The 23,411-nt window shown below is 39.7% G+C and overlaps 1 protein-coding gene across 10 annotated transcripts in view; it reads left to right on the top strand.

The window, feature by feature from the left end:
- frmd4a (FERM domain containing 4A) overlaps positions 1–23,411 on the top strand; it is a 177,036-nt gene that overhangs the window by 119,974 nt on the left and 33,651 nt on the right. For all 10 annotated transcript variants that reach the window (XM_056251180.1, XM_056251181.1, XM_056251179.1 and 7 more), the window contains exons 2-4: positions 2,479–2,544; positions 20,664–20,758; positions 21,564–21,656. In XM_056251180.1, the coding sequence (XP_056107155.1) occupies positions 2,479–2,544; positions 20,664–20,758; positions 21,564–21,656 (254 nt within the window). The remainder of the gene's footprint in view (positions 1–2,478; positions 2,545–20,663; positions 20,759–21,563; positions 21,657–23,411) is intronic.

The raw sequence follows: 23,411 nt of genomic DNA on the forward strand, positions 1-23,411 counted from the left end.
TTCCGTTTTCTCCACATTCCTTTTAGCTTGGCCTACATATAGAGGCAGAGGGGGTGGATGAGAGCAGGAAAGCATGGAGAGATAGAATAAGAGCGAGATATAGCACACTAGAGAGAGTGAGTCAGTGCACTGCTGCCTTTCTGACTCGTCTATCCATAAAGGATGTATAAACAGGAACCGGACGGAAAGTCCGCTGATGGATGTGAACTACCGCCACTGTTAGTATCACATTCACCAACTCTCAGATTCCTTGGAAAAAAATGTTTCCTTAAAGAGAAAATAAACAAAAAATGAAAAGCTCTCTTGAAGAAGGGAAAAGAACAATGGGAGTATCTGGTTGCACTTTAGTTCTTTGTATTCGAGTTGTCCAACCAGCTCAATCCTAAAGGCCATATAACTCAAGCGATGACATGGCTGTTAGTCAGACTCTGTTCCTCACAGATGTGTCCGTCCACCTGCTCGTAATGGGATGTTTACTATACGGCTTGGCACAGAAGCAGCAATCTTAAGTAAACACTCAGAAAAATTGTGTGTGAGACAGAATGGAAAGTGAGTAGGAGCAAGCAGTGATTTGAGATCAAACGATAGGAGTGTGCAGACGATAGTAACTCTAAACATGTTTCATAGGTTGTGTGCGTCTGGACAACCTTGTCACAGTGTGAGGACTTCTGAATGCACTGCACACTCTCATTTTAGCCTGGAGGAAACTGGGATGTTAGCGTGTTTGTTTTTTCCTGCAGACTTAATTTAATATTAATTATGAGCAGTCCTTTCTGGCTTTGATAAAAAAAGACATTCGCCGCCATGACAGATGGCAATCAAAGCACTAATCAGATTGTGCACTGGTGCAGGTATCTATACGGACTGACATGGCACGATCCCTCTTTCACAAATTAGCCATGGTTGAGGGGTGTTTTGTATTAACACAGATATTAACAGCAGCTGTAAGCCCTGATCTCTAGATAGAAGCTTATGTCTGATGTGTATAGTCATAACGTATGAACAATACAAAGTGACTTTATGTAGTTAACTGCAGTTTTGAGTTGCGTATGCAATTGTTTAAATGGATAGTTAACCCAAATATTTTGTCATTATTCCAAATCTGTATGACTTTCTTTCTTCTGCAGAACACACACGGAAAAAAAAAAATCTGAAGAAAGTTCCTACTATTTCTACTTTAACTGTTTTTGTACAACATTGGACCTTATTGACATTTACTATATGGATATTTTTCATAAATCATCTATTGTGTTCCACTGAAGAAAAAGTCATGCAGAATCAGATTTAGAACAACATAAATGATGACAGAATTTGCAATTTTATGTGAACTATTCCTTTAATGGCCAAAGTTGCAGAGTTTACATTTGTGACTAGATTAGTCCTGATTTGTCTAGTCTGTTTGAGGCACTTAGAAGCAATTAAGCTAGATATTCACGAGCAGAACTGTTTATTCTTTTTGTTTATGAAATAATCTTTAGAATGTTAGTTTGGTAACACGTTACATTGTTACACGTTACATGTAGTTACTGTAGTAATAACTATAAATGATGCGTAATAACATGCAATTAACCCTAACCTCATCCTAACCCTATAGTAAGTACATGTAGTTAATTATTATTACTCTGCACTTAAATGTATAACTACACTGTAATACTGACACCTTAAAATAAAGTGTAACCATTGTTTTTAACTAATGCCTTTTAATTTTGGTATTTTCTGTAAATGTTACTCCCATTTTTTTCCCAAGTGTTTTATAGTATTTGTTGGATCAGCTGTTTCAGAGAAACTTGACCCTAAACAACATGTAAAAACAAAATAAACAGTGGTTGCTTGTATGTCAGTAAAAAAAATTGCAACGTGCAGAACATTAAAACATCACTATTTGTAAATTTATAGTAGTCATTATCTCATCTCTGACCAGCTATAAAAGTCTGCATGTTCTCTGTGATACAAGATGCCTTTTACTTGTTGATTTATTTATTTATAACAATACTTGATTAGTAAATTTCGTAAAGATTGGTGGTGGCCAAGTTATGTGTACTTAACTGTATGTTTTAAGAACTAGAAGGGGCTAAATCAAACAAGACCTATGACATCCTACAAAAAATCCAAGCTACTCAGTATCATCTCTGAAGTGTGCGATAATTCACTTTAAATATGTGTGCATGTGTGTGGGAGTGAAAGAGATTGAATTCTGCTGCTTGATTGGGAATCGCGCTGCATGTGTGTAAGGAGAGTTTCTATTTTTGTAATGTCACCATGACCTAGTATTTACAGTTGATTTCACCCTGTTGTGAATGTGCTTTCATTAATCTCTCTCTCTCTCTCTCTCTCTCTCTCTCTCTCTCTCTCTCTCTCTCTCTCTCTCTCTCTCTCTCTCTCTCTCTCTCTCTCTCTCTCTCTCTCTCTCTCTCTCTCTCTCTCTCTCTCTCTCTCTCTCTCCCCCTCTCTCTCTCTCTCTCTCCCCCTCCACAACAGATGACGGAAGGGCGGAGATGTCAGGTCCATCTCCTGGATGACAGGAAATTGGAGCTCCTGGTACAGGTAAGACCCAACACACTTTCTTTTTTTTTTTTTACAACAATGCAGATAATGGTACAACCTGACCCAAATGTGATATCGTAGGTTTGGAAGTGTATTGTTGAGATAATTGATTATGCTTGACTTTATGATGCTTCACCAGCACAATGTCCAGTATTAGTGCAGAAATATCAAAGCAAGTAGTATTAATTTTATATGTATAGGTGTGAAGTTTTAGTGCATGTTTTTGTGGCAAGGCCTGAGGTTTCCTCTCGTTTGTCTGAGAAGGGAAATCCTCATTGTTCCTCTGAGACATAATTAATGTCTTGTGGAAATAGGTGGATCTTTATCGGCCTGTGCATATATGAGTTTGAATGTTTGCTCTGTGTGTATGTGTAATATGACTCCGTTATGCCCATCTCCGATTTCATAGCCAAAGAGACTCTGAGATTAGGTTACTCTGACCTGAACTCAATCATATGTGCATGCATATGTCGGTCTCCCAAGTGTATTTTAAACATCAGTACCACTAATAGTCAGTCTGGCAGGTTTTGGTTCCCATGATGACCCAAACCAGCAGCTTCTCAATTCACGCATACGGCGACCCCCTCCTGCCCAAAACACTCCATAAATCAGAACACAAACATCTTCTCTAAGGATGAGTTCAGTTTCCATAACAGCACTGTCTGTCTCCCATGCCCCATCAGCCCTGCTCAGACCTCAATATAAACAGAACATAGCACAACTTCCTTAACACTCACACTCATATGAACTTTCTCAGGAAATCCCTAATCACGAGGTAATCTCAGTCACTGAACACATGAAGAATACATTTCTATTCTATTGTTCTATTCTCCTCTGTCTTGTTCTGTCATGTCATATTCTATTCTGTTTTTTGTTTTATTCTATTCTATTTTTTTCATTATGTTTTTGTTTTATTCCCTCTGTCTGTTCTATTCTTTATTTTTATGTCATTGTAGTATTTATTAGAGATGCACCAATATGAAAATTTGGGCCGACACCGATAACCGATAATTCTTTATATTTGAATGCTGATAAATCTAAATCCAGATTTCTATATAATTTTTGAGATCCTGATTGCAAAAACAAAAGTCACCATTAATGCATCTTAAGTGTCTCAGCTGTTGGAAATAATCCATTATTTATTGGCTTTAAGATATCGGCCAAATTTTCTCATCGGGCAGATAACGCTAACATTAAAAATGAACATATTTTGGCCGATACCGATATGGTGGCCGATATATCGTGCATTCCTAGTATTTATTTATTGACAACGCCCTTCAGCCGTGACTTATTCACGATACAGCACAGCCTCTCGTACCTTATTGCTTACTTAAAATTATTTATTTTTTATTTATTTTTTATTTAATTACTTATTTTATTTAGGTTACTTGCCAAGGCAACAAGTTTAAATTGAAATTTTTTATTCTGCATCATTTTTTTTCTGTTCTCTAAATCTGTTTTATTCTCTTCTGTTTTGTTTTTTACTGTCCTGCTCAATTCTATTCATTTTGTCTTTCTTTCTTTCATGCTCTCTCTTTCTCTCTCTTTCTCTCTCTCTTTCTCTCTCTTTCTCTCTCTCTTTCTCACTCTCTCTCACTCTCTCACTCTCTCTCTCTCTCTCTCTCTCTCTCTCTCTCTCTCTCTCTCTCTCTCTCTCTCTCTCTCTCTCTCTCTCTCTCTCTCTCTCTCTCTCTCTCTCTCTCTCTCTCTCTCTCTCTCTCTCTCTCTCTCTCTCTCTCTCTCTCTCTCTCTCTCTCTCTCTCTCATGCCTGTCAGATGCAGTTAGGTGACCTGATTCCTCTAGACTCCAATCCAGTTTAAACTCCATCATAGTTGGAGAAATGTAATTCCTCTGCCTTCTCCATCTCTCATTTTCCACACACTCTCTTTCTCTCCTCTGAAATGCTGGTTTAGTTGATTGCGGTTGCAGTTATGGTCTGATAAACAGAGAAATCTAGAAAGGAGAGGAGGTGAGAGAGTCCTTAACAATCAGGTAAGAGGATGAGGGAGAGGAAAAGAAGGGATTTCCAGGAAGAGATAGAAAATAAAGAAGGGATGAGGCAGAGGTAAGAGGAGAAGATATTAAAAACAAGGCAGTATTTCCTGTATTTCCCCACTCTCTCTTCAGTTTATGATTTATTGAGCTGTCGCAGAAACGCTTATTCCATAATCTTTACACATTTGTCCTACTTTAGTCATGAGTACTTAGATATAGTATATGTTCTTTTAGCATTGGCTTAAAGATTTAGCCTGTTCTTTCTGCTTTCTGACTCTTTTTCTCCTCTTTCTCTTCTTCCATGTGGGCAGATGTTCTGGAGAAGGTTGTGTAGGTTAATCGGCCATTGAGAATTCTGGTGTTATTCCAAGTTCGTTTTTTTCTGCATGTTCCTTGAGGAACAGCTCTTCGATTTTTCTGTAAGAGGAAATGTGTTGATGTACTACAGGACTTTGTGATAACCAGGGCTGGGTACGAGTTCGGTACTTTTTAGGTACCGACCAAATTGCCTCGATACTACCGAGTATCGAAACATGTCTTGTTTTTCGGTACCAAATTTCGGTACCGAAGTGGTTAATCTCGTCAACGTCAGTGAAACAATAAGCATGCAGCATGATTGGCTGTGGCGGAAAAACACTAGTTTACGCGGCTGCCCAGAGACGTGGCTCGTCGCACGTGAGGCTGTTGTGTGTGTGTGTGTGTGTAAGCGTCCCAACCCAGATAGATAGAAAATATGTGGAAATGATCCAAAGTGTACCTAAGTGCCAGACTCGATGCCAGAAGCACGCGATGCAATATTTTCGAGCGTCAAATACGCGTCTATCGCGTCTAGATAGACGTTTGAATCTTCCGCTCGAGTTCAAATTTTTCAACTTGCGCGGAAGACGTTCGCGGCAAACGCGTTGCCCAATTCGAGTCTATTCGCGTCTTTGCATTGACTTTGTATGTAATCTACTCGCGCAAATAATTAAATTCGCGTTCGGTGTAAACACCATTAGTAAACACTTGTTCATTAATAAACAATTAAAATATCTCCTTGCTATTGTTTCCGAACATCCATAATCATTAGGCTACTTTTGCCAGTGCTTTGCGGCAAGCTTCATGTGTGCTGAGCGCGAGGCATATATCCCGCCCCCCAGTAGCCTATATTTAATTTAATTCACATTTATTTGTATAGCATTTTTCACAATACATATCGTTTCAAAGCAGCTTTACAGAAAATGCATGTGTCTAAATTACAATTTAGAGTGATCTGTTATCAGAGGTGACAGTGTAATGCATTTCAATTAATTTTCATTCAGTTTCATTGTTAAACAATGCATTAAGTTAAGGCAGAAACAATGAGCTCATTGAAGTAAAGAATACATGTCGTTAAATGATTAGGAAACATAGAAAACTTTAGCATTGGTGCTTTTTTACATACTCAAAATATAAGTGTAAAAAAGTAAAAAAAACTGAAAAAATAAAAATTAGGTAATGTTATATTGTTAAAACTGGTTACATAAAATTGGTATCGAAAAAAGTATCGTTCAGGAACCGGTATCGAAGTCAAGGTATCGGTATCGAACATTTTGTTACGATACTCAGCCCTAGTGATAACTAAAGGGGCGGTCACACTAAATTTTGCATTCTGTAAACTTCCATTCATATGCATGTGAATGAACATGTACGCAAATATATGTGTTGAATTTTATGTTTGGAGACATGCAAATTCGCTTGGCGGAAAGTAGGGATGAGTCGCGATCTTCGAATAGTCGAACTGCGTTCGAAATTCGATCATAAAATTGCTTATTCGAATATGTTACATTTTCGCGCAATTCCAATGTGACATAATTGACGGCGCGCCTACTGTCCTAGATCGCGCAGCAGGGTATTTTCCTGTCAGGGACACAAGGTGCCACTAACATGTGCACTAACTAACACCCCCTCCTGCGCGATCTAGGATACCAGTGTTTTATACATAGTGTAAACAAACAACAGAAGAAGAGCACTGTCGTGACCGTTAACTCTGCGCGCAGCAGAGGTGGATAGACTAACCTTTACTGTCTATGGTAGTAACCGTCTATGGTAGTTACAAAGTAATCTACATTTACTTCACTACGTTGGGCGACGTTCCACTCGTTACTTTATTTTAATGCAATACATATTGTTAAATGCGTAGTTTATTCCAAGCGCGCTGTGTCTTTTTTATGGGCACGAGCGATGCTCCATTCACAAATGAATCACTCTTTTGAGTCGATTCTGTTCAAAGACTTCATCAAACAAGTTGGCAGATCTGTCTAAATCGGTTCGCGAATCAGTTTGAATGATCTGTTCAGTTCCTCACGCACTGAATCGTCTGAAGCGCTTTCAGTTCACACTCGACATGGAGTCGTAACAGGAAGATTTAACAACATCAAGAGCGTTGGATGAAGTGGCCGTGGACCTACAGTACAGTCTAGTGAAAGCAAATCTGCAAATGCATCATATTTTTGCCAGCGATCTAGTTGAACATCTTCGTATGATGTCTGTGAATGAATGATTCCACAGGACGATACATTCAAGTTCATTTCATTCAGGTAATACATTTTACAACCAAACAGATTATTACTCGACGATAGCACTACAAGTATGATGACATTATCCGTTTTTTGGACATATACATTCATTTATAGGCTACATTAAATAAGCTACCATTGTCCACAGTTAATGAGATGAACACTCATCCATCCCGTGGTAATGTGTGTATTGCGCAGTGGCATCACACGAATAGTTTTGATTGAAACTAATTTGTTTAAAAAGTAGGCTTTTGTAGTAACAAGGCAGGTTTGCATAAAATCATTATGACATTTTTTTTTTTTTTTATCTAACGAGCATCTGGTTTGGCGATGCAAAAACGGACTGTCGTGCTTATTGTTTTTTTCTTCTATGTTAACTACCGGTATATGTTAAAAAAACGACGAAAACATGTTAATTGTTCAAATAATAAACAGTTTGTTTGATGACAAATCGCTAAAGATGAAATTGGCCTCCCTTTCTGTCATTGTGAGTGCGCGTTTTTTTTCTTTTCTTTTTTTCGATTTTCGAACGATAATCGACTTTTGCTCCTCGATTTTCGAATGTCATTTTTGGCAGAAATTCACATCCCTAGCGGAAAGACATTAGTCTAATTGAGAATCTAAACGTCATAGATTGACTTGTGAAAAAAAGTCACAAAAAATGTTGACTTAAATACAAACTTACACTCACCTAAAGGATTATTAGGAACACCTGTTCAATTTCTCATTAATGCAATTATCTAATCAACCAATCACATGGCAGTTGCTTCAATGCATTTAGGGGTGTGGTCCTGGTCAAGACAATCTCCTGAACTCCAAACTGAATGTCAGAATGGGAAAGAAAAGTGATTTAAGCAATTTTGAGCGTGGCATGGTTGTTGGTGCCAGACGGGCCGGAGTATTTCACAATCTGCTCAGTTACTGGGATTTTCACGCACAACCATTTCTAGGGTTTACAAAGAATGGTGTGAAAAGGGAAAAACATCCAGTATGCGGCAGTCCTGTGGGCGAAAATGCCTTGTTGATGCTAGAGGTCAGAGGAGAATGGGCCGACTGATTCAAGCTGATAGAAGAGCAACTTTGACTGAAATAACCACTCGTTACAACCGAGGTATGCAGCAAAGCATTTGTGAAGCCACAACACGCACAACCTCGAGGCGGATGGGCTACAACAGCAGAAGACCCCACCGGGTACCACTCATCTCCACTACAAATGGGAAAAAGAGGCTACACCTCTTAAGAGCTCACCAAAATTGGACAGTTGAAGACTGGAAAAATGTTGCCTGGTCTGATGAGTCTCGATTTCTGTTGAGACATTCAGATGGTAGAGTCAGAATTTGGGGTAAACAGAATGAGAACATGGATCCATCATGCCTTGTTACCACTGTGCAGGCTGGTGGTGGTGGTGTAATGGTGTGGGGGATGTTTTCTTGGCACACTTTAGGCCCCTTAGTGGCAACTGGGCATCGTTTAAATGCCACGGCCTACCTGAGCATTGTTTCTGACCATGTCCATCCCTTTATGGCCACCATGTACCCATCCTCTGATGGCTACTTCCAGCAGGATAATGCACCATGTCACAAAGCTCGAATCATTTGAAAATTGGTTTCTTGAACATGACAATGAGTTCACTGCACTAAAATGGCCCCCACAGTCACCAGATCTCAACCCAATAGAGCATCTTTGGGATGTGGTGGAACGGGAGCTTTGTGCCCTGGATGTGCATCCCACAAATCTCCATCAACTGCAAGATGCTATCCTATCAATATGGGCCAACATTTCTAAAGAATGCTTTCAGCACCTTGTTGAATCAATACCACGTAGAATTAAGGCAGTTCTGAAGGCGAAAGGGGGTCAAACACAGTATTAGTATGGTGTTCCTAATAATCCTTTAGGTAAGTGTACATAGTAATACAACTATAAACCAAATAATCTTTTTAATTAAAAAAATATATAGACATATTTAAAAAAAGAAAAAAGAATATAAATCACAAAACAAGATTTAAACGAAAACAAAATATAAAAATCAAATTAAATATTAAAAACTATGATATTATAATATCAGTTATACTAAAATAACACTGATCATGGGAAACTGGACTAGATGGTGTTTTCATTTACTGTCACTAACATTGAAGTTGCAGCAGGATTCAAAATCATTTTCACACTTAAAATCCAGTGTGACAACACAATAAGTTGTAAAACATCTTACACATGCAGTGGTGAAATACTTGACTGGTTCGGTTTTACTGATGGTCCTCTGTTGGATCTCTCTGGAGCCTCATTTAACTGCCTCCTCTTCCTCTCTTCTTCCTCGTCTCATTAGAGGCGAATGTACCATTCTGAATGTTATCGTGGATGATCTTGCACTGTGCAACTGGCAACATCATCTGATGATTTTATAGTCCCGTTATAGACTGAACTTTGCTGTATCATCATCTTTAGTCTTATTTGCATACAAGGCTGTTGAAAATATCCAGTCTGTATTGGCTTTAATGGAGATAAATTATTTTGTTTCCTTTTTTATTTCCTGTTTGCAGATTTGACATGACTTTAGTTTATAATAAGGTAGACAGTCTTACAAAAACAGCTGCCAACAGTCTTGTTCATATTTTTCGATAAGCTTGCTCTGTTTTTCAGCTGTCTAACTGCCCGTTTGCATCTCCCACCTGTCTCTCCACAACAGGCTGTAATTTTGTCAATTATATGCGTTTAGTATGTGTTCGTCATTTTCCATGGTGAGTCAAAGCAGATGCTGTTAGGTTCTCTCGTGTTCTAGTTCGATCCTTCTTCTCAGATGTCATTTTAATTTACAATTTCTGCAAGGCTCAATGCTAAGGATTTTTTTTTCTACTGGCCTGGTTGTGTCACGATACACACACACAGGAAACGTAAGATCCAAAAGCAGTATATTTAATGGGTAATCCGTACTCACAAACCAGTCCAGGCAAGGGTCAAAAGTCCAATAAGGCAATCCAAAACATGAAATACAGACAAGAACCAGACAGATACAAATACCGGAAGTGTGGGGACATAATACAAGGACTCCGTAACAAACACTGAAACTAACAGGGTATATATACACAAGTGCTAAACGAGGTGACGAGAAACAGCTGAACACAATGAACACTCAGTGACAGACAGGATCATGGGAAATGTAGTAACAGAGTGTGGGACAACGTGCGGGAAGAGGACCTCTAGTGGTTACCCAGGAAACACAAACCAGACACTGTGACATTACCCCCCCTCTACGGAGCGGCTACCAGACGCTCCAAGACATGACTAACACACAACACAAGAGTTCAGGAGGGAGGTGGAACTGTGGAGGATCAGGGGGAGGGATGGTGGGCCAGGTCCATGCAGGGGAACAGGAACAGTGATACATAGCTTCGCCGGCAGCCAGGGCGAAGCAGACGACCCATCGGGCGGCCAGGGCGAAGCAGACGACCCATCGGGCGGCCAGGGCGAAGCAGACAGTCCATCGGGCGGCCAGGGCGGATCCGGCTGTGCAGGCGGCCTGAATGGGGCAGGTCCTTCGGGCGGCCATGGTGGAGACGACCAGGGCGAAGACGACCACTCAGGCAAACACGGCGGAGACCACCCTTCGGGCGGCCACGGCATAGGAACAGACACCGGCTCAGGAACAGCAGACACTGGCTCCGGCTCAGGAACAGTCTCAGGCTGGGCAGACGTGACGTGAACAGTCTCAGGCTGGGCAGACGTGACGTGAACAGTCTCTGGCTGGGCAGACGTGACGTGAACAGTCTCTGGCTGGGCAGACGTGAACAGTCTCTGGCTGGGCAGACGTGACGTGAACAGTCTCTGGCTGGGCAGACGTGACGTGAACAGTCTCTGGCTGGGCAGACGTGACGTGAACAGTCTCTGGCTGGGCAGACGTGACGTGAACAGTCTCTGGCTGGGCAGACGTGACGTGAACAGTCTCTGGCTCGGCAGAACTCCTCTGCTTCCTCCATGCCTGCAGAACTGCCACTACATAAAAAAGGAACACGGCCTTCCTGGCCATGGCAGGACTGACGTGAAGTGCAGGATTGGCAGAGCTGACGTGAAGCTCTGGTTCGGCAGGCGTGCTGTGTCTCCTCCACGCATGCAGTACCGCCACTGCATAAAAGAGAAACACAGCCCTCTTGGCCGTGGCGGGACTGATGGTGGGCAGCTCCGAGAAGACCTCAGGGCTGACAGCGGGCTGCACGGGGTCGACCTCCGGGACCACCGGACTCGGGACCACCGGACTCGGGACCACCGGACTCGGGACCACCGGAACTGGGACCACCGGAACTGGGACCACCGGAACTGTCAAGGAGGAAGTCTTCCTTCTCCTCCTCCGTTTCGGGACCACCGGAACTGGGACCCCCGGAAGAGGGACCCTCCTCCTGGCCAACCGAGTTCCCTCAAACGATCGTCCGTGTTCGATGGAAGGGGGCTCGGGAGATTCTACCACCACGGTCTCCTCCGTAATGCGAGCCCATAATGCGAAGCACTCGAAAACATTCATCCGAGGCGGCACCTCCCCAGATTGCGAACTCCCCCTCTGCTGCTTCCTAGTGATGGCAGTGTGACGCTGAAGCTTCGATACGTGCTTCGAAACCCTGAACTACAAACCTAGAGAACCACTGCTTCAAAGCTTGCTTTGGTGCGAAAAAAATCATGTGACATATGACGTCCGAAGCAGCAAGTGCTTCATTGCCTGAATGAATCATCTGACTGGTTTGCGGTCCAATCAGGTGATTCACTGGAACGGCGCGTCTCGATTCTGACAGGTGATAGGTTGAAACAGTTTTGAGCGCCTTTTAGTCTTTATAACCACTCTAAACAATGTACAATTGTACAATGTACAAAACCATAAAAATGTGTACCCTCATCTGTTTAATCTTGCAAAAAAAATGTTATGTTCGCCAGCATCATCTGTTCCTTGTGAGCGAGTGTTTTCCAAGTCTGGAGAGGTTGTGAGCAAAAAAAGAAACCGACTCAGTCCAAAAACTGTTGAAAAAATAATGTACCTCAATAAAAATCTTTGAGTGTTCCCCATCCCAAAAATCACCCCCTGCCATAGTTACACAAGCACACCCAACCTATGCCATATTTTCCCAGCACTCTCTCCTAAATAACACAAAACATACATTTATCAATTTTTATTTGTAAATAGAACATTATGCTCAGCATTAGCGTGTGCATCAAAGAGTTTTCAAAGGAAATATAGTTAAAAATCCAAGGGTGATCTTAGCAAAGATGCTTCAGAACTAAAGTAGTTTCTCCAATACTGCTCACTGATTAATTTGACTGCAGCCTTGCTTTTCACCAGGAGAGGTCGCTGCAACTGAAGCTTCGAGTAATGAACCCATTTTCGAACCAATTGGCTCAAGTGGTTCAGTGCTTCACAAAAGCTTCATTTGGCCATCACTACTGCTTCCTCTCCCTCGCGGTGGCTGGGGAAGAGGCACAAAAACCCATACCGCTGGATCTATTCATGACGGAGTCCTTCTGTCACGATACACACACACAGGAAACGTAAGATCCAAAAGCAGTATATTTAATGGGTAATCCGTACTCACAAACCAGTCCAGGCAAGGGTCAAAAGTCCAATAAGGCAATCCAAAACATGAAATACAGACAAGAACCAGACAGATACAAATACCGGAAGTGTGGGGACATAATACAAGGACTCCGTAACAAACACTGAAACTAACAGGGTATATATACACAAGTGCTAAACGAGGTGACGAGAAACAGCTGAACACAATGAACACTCAGTGACAGACAGGATCATGGGAAATGTAGTAACAGAGTGTGGGACAAAGTGCGGGAAGAGGACCTCTAGTGGTTACCCAGGAAACACAAACCAGACACTGTGACAGGTTGGGCCAGTGGTTCAAATTTTTACTTGCCTTGCCAAAATTTTCACTGGCCCCACCCCCACCACAAAAAAGTAATAAATAAATGAATTAATAAAATCGTTATTGTTTTCATTGTGTTTGACCCATGCAACCTTAAGGTTATGACACCAAATTTCACTATTCTTCATTCCAATTTTGATACCACAGCAAAAACTACTAGCCTGACTAACATAAATTTAAAATGTTATTAAAGACAAGTAAACAAATAATCACCTTATGAGCAATAGCACGAATAAATACATTAGAACAAATATTCAAATGAAATAAACATTGCTTTTTATGTTTTTCAGGTAGGTCTAACAGTAGTTATCAGGTACAGAAATGAAATAAAGTAATCAAATGTAAAATAACACTGCATATTATTCACTGTATAAATTAAATATAGATTACTCCTTATTAAAGTTATAAAAGTTATTCAGTCAAGAGCAGTGAGTGATTTTTTTTTTTCATCGCCCTTTGTTGTTTGATTAACATTAAAAAACAAACAGCAGCAGGAATATTAGGCTGCTGTCACTTTAAGACCCAATGCCTGGATCAAATAAAGTGTTACACATGTGCTTTATTTCTCAACTGTTTACGTTCACCTAAGACATTAACCGACTATGTTTACTAGGATACTCGCCAAGACGGGCATTTTGACATAATTATGTCTGAATTTGTTTGTTCAAGTGCAAAAAGACATGAAAGAGAACTCAATGTAGTATTCGATCCATCGGGCAGTCATTATTGTCGATGAGGAACTTACAAGTTTTACAAGAGAAAATTAGGTAATTCTTAAAGAAGACTTCTGAGTTATATAGGTGCTAAATAATACACAGTAGACGTACTTTAAGGGCTGAGTTTTAGACTAGATACCACTTAGATACCTTTTTGGCCAACTTTTAAATCGATCATATACATCCATTGTGGAAAAAGCAATCACAGAAGGTATTACTACAATCTCTGTGAAAACTGAAATCCAAGAAGGCAGATAAAATGAGAGAAATGTCAGCTAAAATGCAATAATTATATACCTCTAAATAATTTAACACCAAAAAAAGTTCAATCTAATTGTGCTATTTATCTTAATGTTTATTTAGGGGATTGCACTTATTTGAGGGTGCTATTTGTGTGTTGCACAATTGTTACCAATAGGGTGTTCCAAATCAGCCACTTATAAAGTTCCATATCTATAGGTAGCTGCCTATGTAACCAATAGGCAGCAAGGCCTCTCACTTTGTTTTGGAATGGACCCATTTTTTTCCCATGCTTGCACCTCCTTCATAAATGCATTTACACTGGCTGTTTTGGATTAAACATCTATAAATGCACCTTTTGGTATGAATGCAGCTTGAGAATTCTGTTATTTTACAGTGTACAAAGTAGGGCAGTATAGTCTGCATTCTTGATCAGATAACATGTTTGAACAGTGATAAATCCTCAACTAAAACACTAGCGTTACATTGTGTTGAAGTCATTCTGTGTGATGAAAGCTGACTCATCTCTCATCTCTGTGATCTAGACCTGATGAGACCTTATGGCGCATGTTCTTGTCATCGCTCTTGCGTCTTGATCAGACACCCACTGTTTAATGATATTAAATCACTACAGTCCGGATATTCTTCCTCACAGCCACACGCGCTATCACATGCTTCTCCATGTGGAAACGTGTCTGTGATTTGCATCAACCTCTGTAAGTGTAATGGCAGAGAGGAGATGATAGCCATCCCACATTAAATCTGTTAAAACCATATAGCGCTCATATTGATGGCCCTCAGTGCACACTAACAGGATATTAATACTGCTTTATCCTTCTTATCTTCACATTTCAAAGAGTCTGAACACATTATTACATCAGTTACTGTCATAATCAAGTCTGGAGGCTAAACAGAGAGAAAATGATACGGAAAGGGATAGAATATACTGTCATTCTTTAAGAAAATTGATATGGTTTGAGTTGCTCTTTTCATTTTCTCAACTGGACAAACACACCGCCACAAATGGGTCAAGATTGAAGATTGCGGCTATTTTAAACCCACTTCCTCTTCTTACCGCAGACAGACACTTACACAGTCGCTTTGGCTAATTGAGGAAGCAGGCTGTTTCACACCACGTTGCTTTGAATGATGAGATTAAATGTGCCAATTGATTTATGTGGTACAGAGTTGCATGTCTCACCTGAAGAACCAGAGGTGAAGAATCTCATAAAATACTGATTGATTCATGTGAATAACCACAACGTTAACGGCATAAAAAAATATCTAAAACAAGATGTCTTGCTGAAAGCTGGGTTTTTAAGATCAGTCCTGAAGGGAGGAATCAGAGAGGATGGTAATTGCAGTCTCAGCAGACTGCAAAGGTTTTTATTGGCAACTGCCTTCTAAGACTAAATCTAACTGAAATGGAACCTGATTTGAGATTATTTGAGATGCTCTGCATAGGCAGCAACTCCTCTCGCCACACAAATAGCCCTCACGTGAGGCACACAAGACAGGCAATGGTGATGGAATCTAGGAGGGTTGAGCATTTACATACGTTTTTTAGCATCTTTAATGCAGAGTTTCCCAAACTGGGGTTCACAAACCCTTGGGAAAGGCACAAGGGAACTCAAGGGGGCTTTGTGAGTTGACAAAAAGCTAATAATTAAATCGTAAAACATTTAAATGATTTTAAATAATAAATAAACACTAAACTAAAAAATTATTTGTTTTGAGTGACTTTTTACCAACATCAGTGAACTGTAAATATGCAAGTGTGTTGTTAAATTTTCAAAATACTAACTTAAAATCTTACTTTAAGTAAATATTTTAGGGCAAAGGGGGTTCGGTTAAGAAAAAAGTTTGGGAATTGCTGCTCAAATGAGTAATAAAAGTACATAGCACATGATGATATTGACAGCAATAGTTCTTTCTTACTTGGATTTAACTATTTTGTTGCTATTTTCTGTTTAATAAGGTATCTTTTTTGGCAGCATCATGCTTATTGTCTGACCTGCACCTATTATACAGTACCTTTAAGTGCTGTCTAGGTAGGCAGCTCACTAGGTTTTGAAACAACTCTCTATGTTTTAAGAACCGACCTTAGTCAAAGCTTTAGCTAGAAGAAATACATTACAATTTAAAATGTAGTAATACACAACAAAATAATGATGATCTTGTAATTTTACAGTTTCTTTCTTTCTTTCTTTCTTTCTTTCTTTCTTTCTTTCTTTCTTTCTTTCTTTCTTTCTTTCTTTCTTTCTTTCTTTCTTTCTTTCTTTCTTTCTTTCTTTCTTTCTTTCTGTAAGCAGAGGTTGTGGCAGTGATTGTACTTTTGCTCCAGTTTTTGCTGTGCTATTTTTAGGGTGTGTGGGTGGGCTGGCTCTCTTATAGAGAGGGTTGGTGTGTGTGTGTGTGTGTGTCTGTATTTATGTGTGCTTTTAATTCAGAATGGTCTGTGTTGAAACCGAAATAGTAATTAAAGTGTTTTGAAGACACAGGCACATGCACACAATGTTTGTGCATATCAAGTGCACAATCACATCTTGTTTTAATTTATTTTTGCCGATTTTTTTATCTCTTTTCAGTGCTTTTTACTTTTGTCTTTTTTTTTGTTATTAACATATAATTTTGTAAAGAAAAAGTGAATAAATATTAAACATAGATATAAAAAGAAACACAAAAAACTATTTACAAAATGTGTATGCATACACAGCAAAACATTCAATACCGTCCAAAAGTTTCGAGTCAGTACATTCAGCAAGGACACATTGAATTGATCAAAAGTGACCGTAAAGACATTTATAATTAGGGGTGGGAATCACTGGGTACCTCACGATACGATATGATACGATACGATACATGATGATACATGGCTCACGATATAGATAATATCATGATTTATGATACAGCAATTCTGCGATAATCAATATATTGCTAGACAATCCTATAATGATAAACAAAACAAAATGCCTGTGAAAAGGTTAAGTGCCGGTTTTCTCTCTTTATTCAAGTCCAAACTGTTAGAAAACAGCACAAAAAGTTTTTCAGTCTGTAAATCAAAGGTCCCGTTCTTCATGTTTTTTTTAAGCTTTGATTGTGTTTACAGTGTGCAATATAACATTGTGTTCATGTTTCGCGTGTAAAAAAAACACAGTATTTTTCACACAATTTACTTATCTGTATACCGCTGTTTTCACTGTCCAAAAAACGGCCCGATGACTTCCTTGTTCTATGAAGTCCCTCCTTCAGAAATACATAGCGAGTTCTGATTGTGCCAGCGGTTCCTGTGTTGTGATTCGACAGCAGCTTATCGCACGTTGCCCGGAAAGGTCACGCCTCTTACCATAAATTGGAGATGCATGCGCAGCTGAAGTGCTCCTTCTCCGTGGGAGCGCAACAAGACCACGCCCCTTTTTTTGTGTATTCCTGTGGGCGGAGATGAGTCAAAAAACTGTTCTAGTTACGTCATTAAAAAAGGAAGTAGAGGGATGTAGTCCAAACCGGCCGTTCGCTGTATGCTTTGAAAGGGGACTTCTGTTAAATAAAATATCTTGCTAGGCATTGAACTTTGAGCTTTATAATTTTACAGGTATTATTTATGCTCTAACAGCAACATTACACACTAATTAAAGTTTGAAAAATGGAATCGTGAAGAACGGGAACTTTAAATGAAACATTTTCATTTAGATCAGGGTGATGGCATTGCAAGTGACTTTGCATGTTCGTGGTATTACTAGAGTTTCCGCTAGAAAAAAATGGTGCCGGTCATAGTGACCGGCAGAGGTTTTGTTTAACGGACATTTTGATGATATGCCGGTCAAATATCGCCTCTTAATTTGTCAAGTTGAGGAAAACTGGAGGCAGGCTATGTAACTTAAAAAATGACATAATCAGGCCGTATAGAATGCAACATGTTATTATTAGCCTAACTTTCAAATAGACGGAAAAAAACATGAAAGTCCGATTGGCGTCAATCAACACCAATTGTTTTTTACTATAGTTTCACACACATTCACTTTTTGAAACATTGAGGCACGGATGTAGGTCTACCTAATACAAATAGGCTAAATAAAACATCTCCAGTTAACTAGCAGATCATTCATTTAGTTCGCTATTAAATAAGAGATCTAGCGCTAAAATCAGTTGTTTTTGAAATCAAGCTGAGCGCTCGTGTCCGCTGCTATCTGTTGCATGGACGACGCGCTGCGCAAATTGCGCAATCTTCACTCGGACGCGCGTTTCAATCTATCGCCGTTGCGGACAGGCGAATAGAGCAGCACATACAATTTATACAAGACGAAATAAACTTTAAAGAAAGGCTTTACAAAACTTAATAAGTGGTCAAAATCTGACCCATTCCAAATGTTTTCCGATATATTCCGGTCATCTTATGATCCTATCTTACTCATCTCATGCGGTTCTCTTTTAATATAGGCTAATCAACATAGATAAAAAAATAAAATAAAAAAAAACATTATTTTTTATAAATATGAAACGTATGTTTAAGTTTTTTAACTTATAATAAGCGTCACACCGCTCCGCTTTGCTCACATGCTCTGGTGTGTAGCCTAATGCATGTGTGCGTGCATGTGGTGGAGGGGTGCGATTTTCGAATAATAATCAACCCAGCGATCTTCGAATATTATTTTTGCTTGAAAATTTCGTTTTGTATAAATTGTATCTTAATTTTAATCAATGTTTCATCAACAAATTTGCCTGGATTAATAAATAAGAGGCAAATATAGTGGACAATATAATCAGGACGGAGTCGCCGGCGCGCGCACACTTCTCTCTATAGGCGCGTTCACTACTGCGAAGATGGCGAGTCTGCATTGTCAACTTTATCAATTTATCAATAATTCAAATGTTTCATGCATAGGCCTAATCATTACTTTCGCCGGTTTTGTGTCAAGCTTTATTTCAGGTGTTGCGTGATATCTCTGCGCTCAAGTATCAGTGCTTCGCCTGTGCTTCCAAAAATGCATTTGCCCACCTATCTAAATGTAGGGGAGACCGTGAATAACCCCAATAAAAAAATAAAAAAAAAACGGTGGAGTGTTCCTTTAAGGCTAGCCTGGGCCTGGCCATTTCTGAAACATCTCACTCAATCGTTCGTTGTTTAGGTCTATATTACAGCCGTTTTAGGCGTGCGCTTTATTTGAAATGCAGCATGCGATGTTGTTTAATAACTTTCAAACGGTAGAGGCTGTTCCTTTATAACATAGCCGAAGGTCGGTGTATTTTTGCTTTATACATTTTAGGCTTATTCTCAAATAAATTCATATTGTGTTAGGGGGGCGGGATTATTACGCAATTGTTATCGGACAATTTGACGGGAGAGATTTAATTTTGTCGGACATTTCATTTTTTTTTCCGGCCAATGTCCGGTAATTACCGGACAACGGAAACCCTGATTACAAGTGCACTTTACTTTTACCAGGCAGTTCTTGTCTATTGTGATTGTACAATTTTGTTTGGCCCAACAATGGTACAAACAGTGGGTCCAGTCTTTGGACTTAAACGTGGCTGGGGCATCTATTATTTTACTCACACTGCTGCCGCCATCCCGTTGCAAACCTTTTTCATAGGCTTATGAACTTATGTTCACATTTCCTTCATCCATGTGTTAAGCACCACCGCGAGGAGGCATGAAGTAGGAAAATCTATTTAGAGAGCCTTATTTCATTAATTGAAATATTGATATTTGGCGCCAGCGTATCGTACGGAGAAAGACAATGATTTATTGCCCTTTCGATATTTTGTCCCACCCCTAATAATGTTACATAAGATTTCTATTTCAAATAAATGCTATTATTTTGAACTTTCTTATCATCAAATAATTATTAAGCAGCACAACTGTTTTCAACATTGATAATTATAAGAAATCTTTCTTGAGCAGCAAATCATCATATAAGAATGATTTCTGAAGGATCATGTGACACTGAATAAAATTACATTTTAAAATATATTAAAATAGAAAACGGTTATATTACTGTAGTTTTGATCAAATAAATGCAGACTTTGTGAGCTAAGTTACTTTTAAAAAACATTTTTTTTTAAATCTTACATACTCCAACCATTTAATATGCATGTTTGTATAGACATAGACATAAAGATTGTGTGTGTTGATGTTGGTTGGTTGGTAAGCAGTACAGAGATGTCCCAGAATGCCAGTGATTTCAGTGTCTACACTCAAAGCCAGTGACACACCCATGGTTTACCACACACTGGCTCTGACACACACTTTACACTCACTTACACACACACACACACACACACACACACACACACACACAGGGAAAGCCCCGAGCTTGCAGAATCATAGACAGCTTGACAACTGGTGTGTCTCTCAGTTTTCCAGAATGTTCTGGGTGTGTGTCAGTGCTAAGTCTAAAACCTCTGTAGTTCGTTATTGAGAACCATCAAAACGATTGTCCTTCTTAATAGCAAATATGCCAGTTGTATGAGCATATTTTGGACATTACTTTTGCAGCAAATCAGGTTCTGTTCAAGATGCAACACACACAGACTGCAGACAGAGTCTGCATGAAATTGCAGAGTCACTGCAGTGCATCAATACTCATCAGAATACGACGCTCACAGCCTGCCAACTCGTTGACCTTGTGTGTGTGTGTATCTGGGTGTGAATATTCTGAATGAAAAGATCTCTTTCGTGATGAAACCTAACTTCTTTTTTTTCTTCTGTCTCTCTCAGCCCAAGCTAATGGCGAAGGATCTTCTAGACCTGGTGGCGTCCCATTTCAACCTGAAGGAGAAGGAATATTTTGGAATCTCTTACGTAGATGAGACGTACGTATACCCAACACATCCGATGAAATACTACACATGCCTCTAACCTATGAGAAAAGCCTGTCAGATGAAGCTGTAGTCATGAATAGTTCAGCTCTCTGACTGGATGAGTGAGCATGCTGTGATAATGCCACAGGAGATGATTGGCTTCCCTCTTTCTCCCTTCTTCACTTTCTGCGACAACCAGCTTTTCATTTAGTCCTACACAGTGTGACCTACCGCTGTGCGACATTTGTTAGACGTATCTTCGCATGATTTCTTTAAGGCACACTTAAGAGCAGCATCACGTCTGTTCTCGCTGCTAGTGTGCTTGGGGAAATGTGTTATATGTAGTTTTCAAAGATTTTGAAATGTTGTCTGGTGACCTTTGATCCGCCCGCTGATCCTTCCCAACAAGGGGTTGGCAGTTTGCAGTCGCCAAGGACAACATGCAAATAGACAAATGGATTTCTGTCAGAAACAAGTGCACACACAGTGTGAGTTCAAATTTTCCTATACAAATACAATTTAAAACACATGGTGTTGTTGCTTGTCAGTGGTACTTGCTAAGACTAGCATCAGTATTTTATATATCAATGCAATACTTTCCTGAGTGCTTTTGTTTTTGTCATCACTGACTAAATTATGCATGAAAATGCACATGTGATGACATCTTGAACATAAAACACCCCTCTTGTGGCTCATTTTTCACATGATGTTTTTTAACGTTATGTGGTACTATGAATGAGACATTGTAAGATGTTGCAAGACTTTTCCGATTGCTGTAGCAGATACTATCAGTCATTTCTCTTGGGCTGTGTTTCAGGGGTCATTTCAGCTGGTTGCAGTTAGATCGTCGTGTGCTGGAACATGAGTTTCCCAAGAAATCTGGACCCATTGTGCTGTACTTCTGCGTAAGGTAAGTACAATGGCAACAAAAACACAATAAACACGTTTCAAAATCTAGTGAGCTGCGTTTTTAATCATCAAATTGGACGTTTGAATGCGAATTATCAAAAATAGAAATATAGTGGATTTGCTCGACCGCCATGAGTCACCGCAAGCAGAGTGATACAAACGTTGAAACAGCTCCAGTACTGATACTGGGGGAATATCGCACGGCTGGAAAAGGCTCTCAGCCAATCAGATTCAAGGACCAGAAAGAACTAATATTGTGTAAATAAATATAATGTTCTTTAAAAAAAAATCACAGTTGCATATAAAAAAACACAAGACTTTCAGAGTGAATTGGCGTCACCACTTCTGTCTGAGTATTTTCATATCGGGGGAGAGGGGTTGTGTCTGTGTTTGTTTATTCTTTCAAATTAGCGGGGTCAGTAAACCACAGCTCACTAGCAGTTACAGAGAACTTAGCCAATCAGAATCCACCATTCCTCTCATTAACACCCCCAGCAATTTGAGCACCATGGCAACAGCAGAGTGTTAATCAGACTGTGTTTGAATTGCAGAGCATGAGCAGATATCTGCTGGGAGGATTGATTCATTTATATTTTAATTGCATCTGCTTCGAAATATGACCAATACAAAGAGCAACCCAGTATGTTTATTGCTCATGTGTGTTTGTGTGACTGTGTGTGCGAGAGAGTTATAGTGGGCAAATTTGTTTGCTTCCTCACAGTATTTTACCGTGTAAGTCGCAATCAGCACACAGTCATACATCACCACTCTCGCTGTGGGTAGATGCTGGTTTATTGCTGTCAAGCTCCGCATTAAAATAGCTCAGCAATTGTTGGGACACATTTGGATTGCTTTTCTTTCTTTCAGTCTATTCCACTTGCATCCCTTAGCTTTTCTGGGTCACACACAGACACAAACACTTAAATGCACGCATACGCACGCATGCATTTTGCTTTAATAGGTGCTTGAGCTATTGCATGTCAGTGCAGTTTGAATTAGAGTGAAGGCCCCGTTTTAATGCATGCATGGTGTCCTGTGTACATCATTGTGTATGTGTGTGTTATCCTTTCTGCCTGTGATTGGGCTATTGATTGGAGAGAGCTAAAGTCTTTGATGCGTTTAAGACTCTGTCTCACTCACATCTCAAATTAAACCAGCTGTCAATGCTGTTTTAATCACTTTGATCTCTCTCACTTTCACTCATTTTCTCTCTCTCTCTCTCTCTAAAACTCTTTCTTCTCTGCCAGTTACTTCTTTACACAGTCATGGATTCAAAGCATATATCTTTGTGTCATGTGTCGTAGGGTTCATTTTAAGTTCATTGTGTGCCTCAGTGTATGTTCGAGGTCATATACATTACATGCATCTGTACATATCTATTAATGTGTGTGTCTGTGTAACCGTCTATATGTGAATGTCACAGCTTGAGGCTTCAGCTGAAATGAAAACTGTCATGCTGAGACCGCTTATTTATTCATGCTGATTTTGAGACAATTACTTGCGTGTTTGTTTGTTGTTGTAGTTCCCGCAAACTCTAATCTGAGTGCTAAATGAAGCTTGTACGGTGGTTATTTTCTTTTTATGGGTTTTGAGAGGGATGGAGACAGCAAGAGGATATAGCGAGTGTTTATGATGCCCTCTAGTGATTGGTTTTTGACTCTGTGTATATAATAAATTGTTTTTTTCAGTGAGTTCATTGAATGACCTGCTAAAGTGGAATCAGAATTGGTTACTCATACTGAAGAATTTTGAATCA

This window comes from Rhinichthys klamathensis, unplaced genomic scaffold (genome assembly GCF_029890125.1).
Source record: "Rhinichthys klamathensis goyatoka isolate OS25496 unplaced genomic scaffold, OSU_Roscu_1.1 h1tg000078l_1, whole genome shotgun sequence".
In the NCBI taxonomy this organism is placed as follows: domain Eukaryota; kingdom Metazoa; phylum Chordata; class Actinopteri; order Cypriniformes; family Leuciscidae; genus Rhinichthys; species Rhinichthys klamathensis.